General features: G+C 38.2%; 1 protein-coding gene across 1 annotated transcript; it reads right to left on the reverse strand.

Moving 5' to 3' along the window:
- Positions 1–5,199: 5,199 nt before the first annotated feature.
- On the reverse strand, positions 5,200–5,730 carry LOC127761395 (uncharacterized). Its single transcript, XM_052285682.1, has 3 exons — positions 5,502–5,730; positions 5,352–5,413; positions 5,200–5,241 (listed from the first exon to the last, which is right to left on the reverse strand). The coding sequence occupies exons 1-3, from the start codon at positions 5,728–5,730 to the stop codon at positions 5,200–5,202; spliced, it is 333 nt and encodes a 110-aa protein (XP_052141642.1).
- Positions 5,731–14,632: the final 8,902 nt, after the last annotated feature.

The raw sequence follows: 14,632 nt of genomic DNA on the forward strand, positions 1-14,632 counted from the left end.
TAAGCTGTGCAGACAACAGGTGAGTTTGATCTCCCTGTGTGTGAAAACCATCTATCGTGCAGACAACATGTGTTATTATCCTGTCGTTTATATGCAAACTATATTGATAGTTCGAGTGACTGAATAATCAAAATGAGTCATTGTCAGTGAGTAGTATTTTCATCAGGTGAAGAAAAATGGTAGATAATATTACTATATGTCAATGTCACGCAGGGTTTCATTCAGTCCCTACACACAGATTCCCTATGAAAAAATTCATTAGCCAGGTTGTGATAATGTGGTCTTATCTGCCACCAGTAATGCAAAATACTAATCTGAGTGTAACCAAATCCTTGAAATTTTCAAATATTCAAATAGAATTGGGAGAACTGATGAAATTTCATTTTAGAATCCTGCAGTGTGTGAAGGTGTGAAAATGAGCTTTCTGGTATCTCCTTTTCCAATTATGAAATTATTTTTCTTTATTTATGATACATCTCATAGGTAGATTGAAGAAATTACTATGACAGAGTGAGTTCTAGATCCCACCAAAAACTCAGATTCAATTTTACCTCCAGCATAGTGACATATTCAATTTCTATCTCGAATGGTGCTTCAATATCAATGTGGGGTTTTTTTTGGCCCTTTTTTTTAATCTTCCTTCCTCTATTCTTTGTGTAAAAATATAAGATGCAGTTTGAAATGTATTGTTTTTTATATGGTCATCGGCATATTCTTGTTTGCTAAAGGAAGTATGTTTGATAAATAGTATGTTTCATATCAGAGCTTTTTCCTCCAATATCTTGTCATGTATGGCATTTCCAATAGCTTTTCATGGTGTCATCTCGATGGCTTGCATGTATAAGAGATAGACGGGAAAGGCTTGTAACTATAGGGGTACCATGATTGTGTCAGATTGCTTTGACCTTTACGGAACATTATTTTTCAACAAAAAGGAATAATACTGTGTTTCGATATCCTCTTTTCTTGTATTTCAGATTCTGTATTATGTAACTCGTCGCATTTGGTGCCTACGTTTGTACTATATCTTACTGATTTACAGTAGGACCTAAGTGGTGTTCAATTTTTCATTTCATTCCTACCCCTAAAGATAGGTACTGTGGCATGGAAGATGTATGTTTCTGTGCAAGCTAAATCGCACTTATGCATAAACGCATGGTTAATTACTTTATCTCCTCAGTTAATCTACACAACTTGATTTCCAAAAACTTGATAGTATCAAGTGAAGTCTCAAGGGATTAATACATGATTATGCTTTGAAGGGCTTTAGAAAAAAAAAATGCTGGGCTTAAGTGCAACATGCTGGATCACTAATTATCCCTCTTCTCAAATTGATCAAATAGTACTGCCCATCTCGAACTATGTATATTCTAATATCCATAACTGCCTACTCTTTATGATCATATAGTATTGTCTCTAATAAATTTGATATGTAGCTTTGGTGTCTTTAAATGACATGGTTGTTTTATAAGACCCTGTGATTTTATATCATGATTTCTTGTATAGCATTTTTCATTGAATGCTTTGTTGTTAATGCTATCCCTCAACTATCAGTAGGACCAGTTGGATCTGTCGAGTCTCATAAAGAAGAGATGCTTGTGCTTGTGCTTGCTGGTTCATCAAACAGCTCGGGAAAGGCCTTGGCCTCTCCAGTCGGAGCTCCGACAAAGGCCGCAGCGCATGCATCTAGGCAACATTAGGACCTGCTTTGTGCTAGGAGCTACTGCTCTACTACCATCGTCACCGCTCAAAACATCGTAGGTAGGTAGCCTGATTTCGTCTATTTCTCTTCAATTTCTGCACCCTGTCTGAATGTCTGGCTTTTTAGGGTTCTTCCGCTCCTGTACGCCCACAATCTTTCAAGTAATTGCCACCAGCAGACCTCCCTGCAGGACATCAGCGAGCTGCAGGTTGCAACACGCCAGCAGGTATTTCTTAATTTGGATATTTTAATTGTTATAATGTGAAGGAATCAGTGGATAGATCTAGCTTGAATATTTGACTATCTGTCATTAATTTGCACAGAAATGAGAAACACATATGTAGCCATTAATGTATATGATGTTTATAGGTCAAGCTATATGTGATTAGTTTTCTTAAGGAAGATAATAGCTCAAAGTATTTTCTTCCTCAGAGGAGATTTTACAAAAAGTACTGTCACCGGCATTGCGGATCCCCGATCTCCACCGCCAGAGCTGCGTCGCTAGACTCGGTGACGCCCATCTCCGTGCCGGCTCCGATCTCCACTTGATCTCCACCGCCAAATACCGTCGCCCGCCTCGGTTGTCTCGTCCCGTCCTCCGTGCCACCCCTGATCTCCACCAACCGAAACCGTCGCCCGCCCTGTCACCCGCCTCCACACAGCCACGGATCTCTGATTCGCACAAAGGTACATAAATCCTCCTCTCGTTTCATCATACGGTTCTTAATATTTTCCAGAATAAACCAAAATACAACGACCAAAACAATCATTATGGTATATTATTTGTGTCCAAGTTCTGATGAATATAATGATGTTTACTATATTAATTGCACCACTAAAATATGGGATGTCATCAGTATTTTATTTTTTAAGCTTTCTGCCTGAATTGGTTTCATCTGTCAGCGTAAGGAATTGCTTGAGTATAAGACTCTGCTGTCAAGAGGGCCGTCTCGCCGTCATCTCAAGCTAGGGGGCCGCCGCCAATTATCTATTCCCATAGAGGGCTGCTATATACCGGTATCCCGACGAAAAAGGGATAATTCTGAAACCAACACAGTATCGTGCGCGTGCGTCAGCAAAAACAGGAATAGAAACGTATCGTACCAGTGCTCGCTGCCCCGTCTGAATCCTCCCGACGAATCCTCCTCTAGAATCGCACTCCCGCGTGCGATTCCTCGCCGGCGCGAGCTCCTCCGCAACCCGACGAATCGCGATTCCTCACCGGCGCGAGCTCCTCCGCATCCCGACGAATCAGCCTCGGAATCGCGCGTCCTCGCCGGCGCGAGCTCCTCCGCAACCCAACGAATCCTCCGAGTCGGCGCGAACTCCTCCACAACCCGACGAATCCTCCTCGGAATCGCGCGCCTCCGTGCGTGATTCCTCACCGGCGCGAGCTCCTCCGCATCCCGGAGATTCATTCGCGGAATCGCGTGCCTCCATGCTCGTTTCCTCGGCTGATTCCATTGGCGCACACGTCGTCTGCCAATTTCCTCTGCAATCCGGCGTCTTATGTGATTGCTGAAATTTTTCACACAAGTAGCACATGATTCTTGTGGTTTTCAAAGATGATACTCTATTAGGATCATGTGATACTCTTGAGGATCACATGGTACTCTTGTTATCTTGTAGGATCATGTGATACCTCTGTAGCATCACATGGTTCTCCTCAAAAAAGTATCATTAAGTGTGATACATTTGAGGTATCACACATGATCTTACTTAGGTATCATGTCTTCTAACATGATCCCTATGGGTTTCACAGATGGTACTTAATGGTGTGATACTTTACAGGTATCACACATGATCCTACTAAAAAAAATATCATTAAGTGTGATACATGTGAGGTACCACACATGATCCTACTTAGGGATCTTGTCTTTTAACATAATCCTACTTGGGTATCATGTATCCTACTTAGGTATCATGTCTTCTAACATGATCCCAATAGGTTTCACAAATGCTACTTAATGGCGTGATACTTATCACACATGATCCTACTAAAAAAAGTATCATTAAGTGTGATACATGTGAGGTATCACACATGATCCTACTTAGGTATCATGTCTTCTAACATGAACCTACTTAGGTATCATGTCCTCTAACATGATCCTACTTAGGTATCATGTCCTCTAACATGATCTCTATGGGTTTCACAGATGATACTTAGTAGGATGGTGTGATACTTTACAGGTATCACACATGATTCTACTTGGGTATCATCTCTGGTAACATGATCCCTGTGAGGTTTCAGATATGATACTTTAGTAGGATGGTGTGATACCTGTGAAGTATCATACATGATCCTACCCAGGAAAATCATCTATCATGATACATGGGTAGGTAGGATCATGTGATACATGAGTTTCATTATGATTGATATATGTGAAGTATCACATGATCCTATCTAGTATCATGTCTTGTAAAGTGGTTCCCTACTGGTTTCACATATGATACTTGAGTAGGATCATGTGAACCCTGGGAGGTATCATGATCCTCCTCAGTATCATTTCCTCAGGTTTCATATGATACTGAACTCGGTTTCATTGTGTACAACGTACTCAAACTATATATAGTCCACAGAAAAGGTCTACGCAATATAATCCACTTCTTTACCAACATATATGTACATGAAAACAGTAGCCACATACAGAGTTCATGTCTTTGATTGTTGTGCCCCTTGCAACCTTCCAGTTCAAGACAAAAACAGTAGCCACATACACAATTCTGAAACTTGACTTGTTACATATGTTGGTTGGGGGAGAGGGAGGGAGGGAGCTACAAAAATGGCCTAAGCACACATCCGACACTGCTTGAACCGAATGAGCATATTGGTTCTGAAGCTTAGAAACGACGTTTTGGATGTAAGTCGTTGAAGCGATGGTACAACAACCTTTTGCATAGCTCACTACGATATTCTTTCATGTAGTCCTGCATAGATGACAAGAATGAGCAGTGTTAGATTTGTCAAAGTGGGGTGAAGCTGAGCCGTTGTTCAACCTTGGAGAGCACCTTGTCTTCTTTGAAACATGCATGAAATCGGATTCGCTTGAAGCAGGTGGCAATGCCATTTCAACTCTGTGCACATGTGTGAACGGATAAAGAAAATATCATTTCAATGGTGATTCATCCTCGATTGAACAAAAGTATCTAATCATTTTAAAACAGAAAACACCCATGTAGCCACTAAGATATGCAAAACATCAACAGAAAAAAAAATCCAAATCATCTGCATCTATGACTCAGCTGCATCTGCCATCTCTGTCGCCACGCACTGCCCTCTATGACAAAGAGGATAACAATTGACAAGCAAAGCGTGCCCAGAACTAGAAGCCAACAACCGACTGATGCAGATTTCTCTGATTTTGTTTACACTTCAGTTCACCCAAAAAAAAAATCCTACTAGTTGAATGAAGATTTCTCTGTTTCAAAACAGTGTGTACTTGTTAACGGCAAAATTGCTTGCTCCAAGCAATATTTGCCTTCCCATCAATATACAGCTAGAAGCATTTCAAGCGATCTATTCCAATTCGAACATTTTGCTGCAAGTATCATATGATTCAGCACATACACACATCCCTCACCTCTGCTACAAACACCCCCAGTGAATGAACAAAAACACACAGAAAAAAGAGAGAGAGTATTAACTTACTTTGATTTCAATTTGGATGTGATATGATGAGCCCCATCCACAAATTAGTGATTCAACAAACCCTAGAAAATGCAAAAATGAAGAGATGTTAAATCAAAATCAGGAAATCGATGAAAAAAGAGGAATGAGAGAAAGGGGTATCGTGCGCACCGGCTCTGCCGCAGCAGCAGCCACCGGCTCCGCCGCAGACGCCACCGGCTTCGCCGTAGACGCCGCCGCCACAGCCGCCACCACCACGCTCACGCCACTCTCCCTCTCTGGCACTACTGACCTTGTGCGCATCGACGCCGCTGAAGAGGAGGAGCCGCAAGCAGGCTCCGCCGCCGGCTCCGCCCGCCGCCGACTCCGCCGCCGCCGCCGGCTCCGCCGCCGCAGCCATGCTCGTGACGATTTGGGAGCTGTAGGTGTCTGTTTGGGAGTGACTCAGGGCCGTTTTGGATTGCTACCAAAACTTAGCCTTACCAATATTTTGGTAGTTTAAATAGTACATGTGCTTGTTTGGATTGAGACCAATTTATTGGTAATGCCCATGCTAGATTTGCCACCAATCTAGAACAATCTTCACTAGAAGTCACATGTTGGCTTTATATTGGTACCAAACCAAATATAATCTTATCCTACCAAAAAATTGGTAGGACCAAAATTTGTCTAAGATTTGGCACTACTAAAAATTTGGCATGGTAGCAATCCAAATAGGCCCTCAATGTTTCTCGAGTGTGTGTATTTGATCCGTGAGGGTGTGTGTTTGATCCGTGGGAAATTGTCCCGTCCGGGGCTGACTCCAAACGGTATACCGGTGACTAGCATTTCTGATTCCCATATCACTATGAACAGGTGTTTTGCGCTCGCAAAACCTCCTTCCCTGAATTGAAGGTACAAGCAATTTCAAGTTTTTATAATTTTCATAATGGGAAACCTGTTTAGATTGTCGAGTTTTCAGATTATTTAGAATGGGGTGCCTGTTTAGATTGCAGCATAGGTAAAAAAATAAAAATAATATACTCAATGCAGTTCTAACCCCTCGATGCATTATTTCAGTTGAAGTTCAGCATCTAAAAACGTATATCGCCTCTCCAAACATGATGTGTACTAAAACTAATGAGAAATGCTTCCTCTTGATTGAGCAGATATTCATTGTGAAACAGCACTATAAACCATGTTTCTTCTATCATCATTAAAAGGCTGAATGAAAAATGCCAGAGCGAGCGTTCCTCTGAATATTTCTGAATTTGGCGATATCATTTCTGGGTTGTTCTTAGTGAATTTTGAATATAATCATTTTTTATTTTAATCATGATTGATTTGCACACTAATGTCGTCATCTGGCAGGAGCACAAGCTACCCATTCAAAAATCGGTGTTGGGCAACCAGCCGCTTCTCTTCTTGGGACCCCTTGCTGTTTCCCGTCGACGTCGGGCTTTTTCTGACTTGTGGGTTCTACTATTTTATTCCCCTGTTTTCCTTGTGTGATCGATACGATTGGTTAATTAATGATGCAGAAGTAGCCTTTTGTTTTTCCGTGGTACCAAAATTGACCTTTGGTAGCTATGAACGACATATGTCTTGGCATATTTCTTGCGGTAAAAAGGTTAAATTTTATTGTACATAGGATCCGTGCCCTTTACAGTTCCTAAATCCTACTGGGCAGATATGTTCACTCGAGCTTTGCTCAATGCGATCATTCACACTATATGTTTCTCTGCTTATTTTCTGAATAAGCTGGTAAGTAGTATTATGCCACCTATGAGAAAAAAAAAGTTATTATCTGCATGTGTGAGAAAATAACTTATTAATTATCTGCATATGCTTCCCTAATTCAAATAGCAGGCTTAATCTTTTGTCAAGCCAGGAAAAATGCTAACTGTCTCAGCATTACTGCAGAGTGTGTTTGGGCTGCAACTAATTTTTGAAGTGCAGTGAGTCTCAGACCTTGGAGATAAATTACTGAAGAACTGGACTCTAATGTGAGTACCTGTTTAATATCTGTTCTATTAACCTTCAAGGATTTCTTTGTAACAAGTTTTAAATTCAGTCAACATTGCTTAAGACTTAAGATAATTCAGTATATTTTGTTATAAATTATGTGCCGCTATGGCTCTTTTCAATGCGCATTCGCTGTTTGGAATGCGAGTATGTTCAAACTTAAGAGGAGCATTTGGATCTTGCTGTTTTAAAACCATATTGGTGAATATGCAGATTTCTGAATTGCTCTTTCAACAAAAATAAACTATAATATACACACATTACTTCAGCAAACATGACTTTAGCAGCTTAGCTTTTCTGAAACTTGATGGGTGTGTGTTTAGTATGTTTGTTGAAGTCTGATTTCAGAGATAAACTTAGAGGTACAATTGCTCAGCTGCCAAGATCTGTTTTGTAGAGGTACAAGTACAATGGCAGAATTTATCTCACCATGATTCCTTTTTATATGGTGAAAGAATAAAGGAACAAAACAAAACAATGATAACTTGCTCAGTAGCACTTTGAGACAATCTTATCCTCACTTTAGAACTCCATGAAGTGTGTGATATGAGTTTCTGACCATATTTTCTGAATTTGGCTTATGTTGTATTTTAATTTTGTAGTCTTGGGAAACCATTTTAAGCCTCTGAATTGTTGTAGGGTTGATTACTTTTTCTAGGCCTTTTGTTTTTCACCTGGCGATCTGGCATCAGATCAGACTAATTATTTGTCTAGCCCTTAATTGTTGTATATTTGAACAATTTGCACAATTATTTGAGAAAAAAAGGAATTACCTCAGGATTGATTAGTCGCACAGAAACCCATCCTTTATTTTCACATGGCATGGAAACATAAGGTGCAGATATTATCACCTTCCATGAAAATAAAGTGTACTATTTAGTACTGTATAGTGCACAACATATGCTATTTCACAAACTGTTTTTAGATTATCATAAGTTGTCATGATTCCTTATAAGTTTCTAATTATGAAAATGAAAGTGTTGTAAGCATGTCTGCTTGTTTTCCATTGCCAGACTGACTCCATTTTGGATTTTATTAACCAATGTGGTATGTATTGTCCTGGTTATTTCTCAAATTGCTCCTCTACCAGATTGGCTGAATCTGGAAAAAAAAATTATGAGATTGTTTACTACATACTAAGATTTACCGGTAAATTATCTAATTACTCTCTTGCGTCCTTGATTCCTCAACTATTAATTAATCTTTTGCACCTTGTATTTTCCAATATTGTTATTCCTTCGACAAAATAAGTTTTTACTCTTACTACGATTCACTGGTCAAATAAGGGCATCTCATAATTAATGTGGTGTCAATGTATATATTATACAATACATGTGCGACATATTTAATTGCAATTAGGAATTTTACATGTCAAGTTGTTGAAGGAATCAAACAGTAGATGATATCTTGCCAAATCGGACTTTGCTCTACCAATTGATTTAAATATAAAGTAAGCCTCTATTGAAACCTATGGTGCTGAAGTTAATCTTTGCCAATCAGTACTATCTATCTATCTATTATATAATATATAATTAAATGAATAGAAAAAGGAGCCTCCACGTTCGCTCTCATGGCCTAGAAATTCTCACATTAATCGGAGAAAAAGAAGAAAAAGAAAAAGCAGAGTCCATATAGAAATACAATTTAAAAATAGAAGAGGAGACTAGAGTCCATATAGAAATACAATTAGGAAATAACTGAAATTCGGAATTAAAATATAAGGAATATTAGAAGAGGAGACTAGAGTCCATATAGAAATACAATTAGAAAATAACTGAAATTCGGAATTAAAATATAAGGAATATTAGAAGAGGAGACAAGAGTCTATATAGAAATACAATTAGGAAATAACTGAAATTCGGAATTAAAAATAAGGAATATTAGAAGTAGAGTATATAGTTCATATAGAAATACAATTAGGAAATGAAAGAAATTTGGAGTTAAAAATAAGGAATATTAGAAATAGAGTATAGAATCCATATAGAAATACAATTAAGAAAAAAATACAAATTCGGAATTAAAAAATAAGGATTATTAGAAGTAGAGTATAGAGTCCATATAGGAATTTAAAACTAACTAAAATTTGGAATAAACGAGTCCATATAGAAATACAATTAGGAAATAACTGAAATTCGGAATTAAAATATAAGGAATATTAGAAGAGGAGACTAGAGTCTATATAGAAATACAATAAGGAAATAACTAAAATTCGGAATTAAAAATAAGGAATATTAGAAGTAGAATATATAGTTCATATAGAAATACAATTAGGAAATGAAAGAAATTTGGAGTTAAAAATAAGGAATATTAGAAATAGAGTATAGAGTCCATATAGAAATACAATTAAGAAAAAAAATAGAATAACTAAAATTTGATATTAAAAGAAATATTAAAAGACGAGTCTAGAGTCCATATAAGAATATATATAATTTACAAATAACTAAAATTTGATATTAAAAATAATTAATAACTAACACGTATATAAAATATAATATAAAAATTCAGAAATAAAAATAAATAATATAAAAATATATAATGATGCTAGCCGCGCAATCTGCGCGGGCCACCATGCTAGTTTTCTGTATATGTACTATGGTTTCTAACAACAGGTAGCGGCTTTGGTGAGGTGTGATCTGATTGCTCACATACATGTTTATGCTTTATACTTCCAAGTTGCAAAAAAAATAAATAAATGATACCAACGTCCTCTTGTTTTATACAGCACATCATCACAATTTAATTGGAATATTGTGTAATTATCTTCTCCATACTATTGCGTTCTAGATGTGTCAGTTTGCACCGGGCTGATAATATGACTATATGTTAACACTTGTATTTCTTTAAATTTGTACTTTAGCATCGGCAAATTTTCGTTGTCGTTCCATGTAGATCTTAAAAGAAGACGTTAACGAGATGACCAACAATTGTTATCTTGTTTTACATGGTAAAACTATTAATACTATTAATTTGATATATGTATCATATCAAACTGTTATTTGAGTTTATATTCACGATCTTATGCTAACACAAAAAATATTTTTTTTGTTAACATGAAATTTTATTGAGCTTATATTCAAGTCTTATGCTAACACAAAAAATATTTTTTTGTTAACATGAAATTTTATTGAGGTTATATTCATGTCTTATGCTAACACAAAAAAAAAAATTTGCCAACATGAAATTTTAAATTTTATTAAAGACAAATAGAATTACAGTGTAGCGTTTAGCACTGACATATTACTAGTAATGACTGGTTATTCATTGCCAATTTAAAACCACCATTATTTTCGCCGTGGGGAAGTGCAGATGGGCCAGTCCAATTAGGCCTAATGTATGCATATATGATGGTTCCCATCATCACAAAAATAGTCCGCAAAGAGATTTTAATCATATGAAAATATAAAACGACCGACATATATACGAGCAGTGTTGTGGAAAACGGTGTTAACGGCCGTTAATACGTCCGATAATACGGATACGGAGATCAGTCCATCACGTCACGCCGATCCGGTCATTATTAGTCGGTAACGAACCCATAAATCCGATCATTACCGATTAAATCGTCCGTCTCCGTCTAATCAGACGTATAATCGGCGTGATGACAAAGGTCGATTCCACAATCCAGCTCATTAGCTGTGCCCTTTGGATTCGGATCAGGTGCAGTCACAGTAGTGACTGCAACTTTGGCAGTACCTAATCATCCAACCATCCAGCACATGAGGGATGGTCCAGATTTAACTGTGTCATGCATCATTTTAGCTATTTGAACAAGCACAGAACAGCTTCAGTTCAGATTTTGCCTGCAATTTCTCTCCTTTTGATCTGAATTTTCTTGAACTTTCAGAAAACCCAAATATTGTTAAAGAAAAGTAGACAGACTTCATTTCATTATATTGAACTTCATAATATCTTGCACGCATAATTGACAAAATGAGCTAGAGTTTAACTATTTTCGCTGAAATTAGGTGTCATGCATCCACTGAGACAAAAGCTTTCAAAATCAACTAGCCATGCTACTGCTAGATTAACCCAGTAACAAAAGCTTTCATGATCCAAAAGTAGATCATCATCTGCTTCCCAAATCAGCACGATGCCTTCTAAGTTCTATTGACCTCTTCAAATGAACTTTTGAGATAAGATGACATCTTCAACGTCAATAGAACCCTAGGGAAAAAAAGATAATATCCAAATTAAAATAATTTGTTAGCACATATATTTATCTTTGAAGAAACTGGTCAGCATACAAGTAGAAGTTGGGCATAGCTGCTAATTGCTTCACATTCTTGATGTTCTTCCACATCAGTTTGCATGTTTTCCTCCTCTGCCTTTTCTTCAGGCTGCATAACAGATTTGAGAAGTGGCTCAATATATAGTTCTCAATATATATAGCTGCATAACAGATTTGAGAAGTCGCTCAAATATATTTACCTCTCTCTTTTTTGTTTTTTGCAGTTTATCAATCCAATTTGTTTTCCGTTTTGTTACACGTTTCCGGCTCTCCTTTTTCTTCAGACCAGAGACATGTGCCAAGTTCTGAGCTAACTGGGATGTTGACTGATCATTCGACTTTGCAATGCCATCACTGTAAGTTTGTTTTATTTTGTCCTCAACTTTTTTACTAACGGCATGAAGTGCTTCTTCCACAAGCAAGTAACATTCTTCAAAGTCTGCAGCTCTGGAAGCCAAAGGAAGAAATTGCTGGTACAGATATCTGTACCTAAGAGTAGTACTCAGCTTGGGGTCTTCCACTATTTGTCTGCCATGCATATCTTGAATAGCTCCACATTTTGCTTCTCGAGTCCAACGCTTCAATACATATTTTTCAGGCAACAATTTAATGTTCACTAAATCAAGAGCTTTCAAGGCATGTCTACACAGTAGACCTATTCTCTCAAACAATCGACAACTACACGACACGGTCTGATCAAAAGGGTTGGCAGTCAACTTGTGCTCATCTTCAAGTATGAACTGATCATCAAGTGAGCCAATTGCAATTATGAAATCATTACTTCCATTTGATCCTTTCGTATAGGCAGCCATGGATTTCTTTTTTTTCGCCGGGCCGGCGAATAGCCGGCCGATGTATATTAAGAGTAAGAAAGGGAATGTACAAGGTAGCGCGGTGCGTCAATGCACCACCATTTCAGACATAAAAAGAAAGCTAAAATCTCACAGAATGAGTTGCTACAGAGTGACACATGGGGCTAACAAGACCTGCAGCTATCCAAGTCTCCCATTCATCCCCCATGGCAGAACAGCCATGGATTTCTCATATCCGGCTTGGAAGACTTCAAATAAAGCAGGTGTGTAAAGCTTACTTGCCTGTACCAAAATAGGCGTCATCATAATTCTTGGCAAATTCTTTCTTGATCCATATTCAGATTGCAATTCCTTCTCTCTCTTTTCTTCAACAACACGCTCTACACGATTAAGGAACCTGCCGATGTCAAGATCTGATTTCAAATGACCTTTCAAGTTACTATTCAAACTTTCACTTAATTGTGTGCTTCGCATCCCTATTGTGAAAACATCTGACATGTAGCACTCAGCCCACTTTTCTTTTAAATTGTATATGCTATCCAACCAAGTCACTTTACGCACCTTTTGTCTCATGGCATCAAATACTTCAAATTCTTCTTTTTCCTCATACTCATACATACATGCACTGAAATCTGCTAGGATACTTGAACCTTCTGTTTGTTGAGGACTCAAATGCTTTACTGCATGTTGTGATATGTGCCAAGTACATAAACCATGCCATGCACCAGTGAATACTTCAGACACAGCCTTTCCCATGGCAATGTCTTGGTCTGTAAAAATGATTTGAGGTTGCTTTTGATTATGGGCTGATAAAAATGTATTGAACATCCACTTGAATGATTCAAATGTCTCATCATACATCAAAGCTGCACCAAAAACCACTGTCTCTCTAAAATGGTTGAAGCCAACAAACATACCAAAAGGTCTACTTTCTTTATTTGTCCCGAATGTAGTGTCGAAGGTGATGACATCACCAAAGTGAGCATAATCAGCAATCATCCTAGCATCTGCCCAAAATATATTAGCTATTTGTTCTTCGTAATCCAATTGCACTGCATAGTGAAATGAGGGATTTTCCACAATTTTATCTTGGAAGTACTTTAGTAAACTTCCTGCCTCACCATAAAGTAAGTCCCTTTGGCGCCTAGAACGCAAATAATTCTTATGATCACGCTGTGTGTAACCAAGATTAGCTGACCCACCAACATGCCGACCAAGAAACTCATGTGCTGCTTTAGGTGTAATACCAGAATCATACGCCACCTCAATTTCGACTGCTTGGTGTTTAGAAATGTTCCTTTGTGATGGCATCAAACGGCTTGTTTGTGGAGTTTGAAGAAGATGGCTGTGTTCTACAGCTAAGTCATGAACGTTGTATGTCATTGTTTCCCTGAGTAAAGTGATGCCCATGCGAACTTGGCAACCAGTTCGAGTATGAGCTCGATTACGTTTTGCTACAGCATATTTCTTTTCTTCTGCTCTAGAACCCTGATTTGAACAAACAAACCTACTGGATGTTACTAACTGATCAAGATCACTTTTGTTAGTGTAATTCTTTCGAACATCAAAGCCAATACGACCACCATATTTGACCCAAAAATCCCAAGCTTCTTCATAGGAATTAAATGTCATACCAATTTGAGGCATCCAACAGGGAGGTTTAGTAGATCTGTTACATTACAGTACAGAGGAATAAAAAGTTTGACGCATGAACAAAACAGGAAGAAAGAAGACAAAAATCAGAAGACAAAGGATCCTATCGCGATCTGTACCTCTCCAGGTTTTGCTCCATGGCCTTCTCAACGGTCATGGCTGAACAGAGAAGAGAAAAGGAAGCGTGTGATGTGCAGCAGTAGGGGGTAAAGTATGCTTCCCATGGTAGAATTGGCGCCAATTCTCACCTCCCTCTCAGACTTTTCCCTCCAAAACACATCTTCTGGAGTCAGAGAGTAGGTGAAAAGTTGGGGGAAATTGAGCAACCAATCTAGACCATCCCTTGTGTGCTGGATGGTTGGATGATGGGTACTGCTAAAGTTGCAGTCACTACTGTGACTGCATCTGATCCGAATCCGTGCCGTTTACTACTATTGACTAGAAGTTTGCTCTTCTGAAATTCTCACAAGGCAGCAAGATGTAAAATGACAAGGAACTGACTTCCTCTAAAGTTTTTGAATATGAGTTCCTTGATTTTGATGAGTTTGCTCTTCCGGAATTCTCATAAGGCAGCAAGATGTAAAATGACAAGGAACTGACTTCCT

Source organism: Oryza glaberrima, chromosome 2 (assembly GCF_000147395.1).
Source record: "Oryza glaberrima chromosome 2, OglaRS2, whole genome shotgun sequence".
In the NCBI taxonomy this organism is placed as follows: Eukaryota; Viridiplantae; Streptophyta; class Magnoliopsida; order Poales; family Poaceae; genus Oryza; species Oryza glaberrima.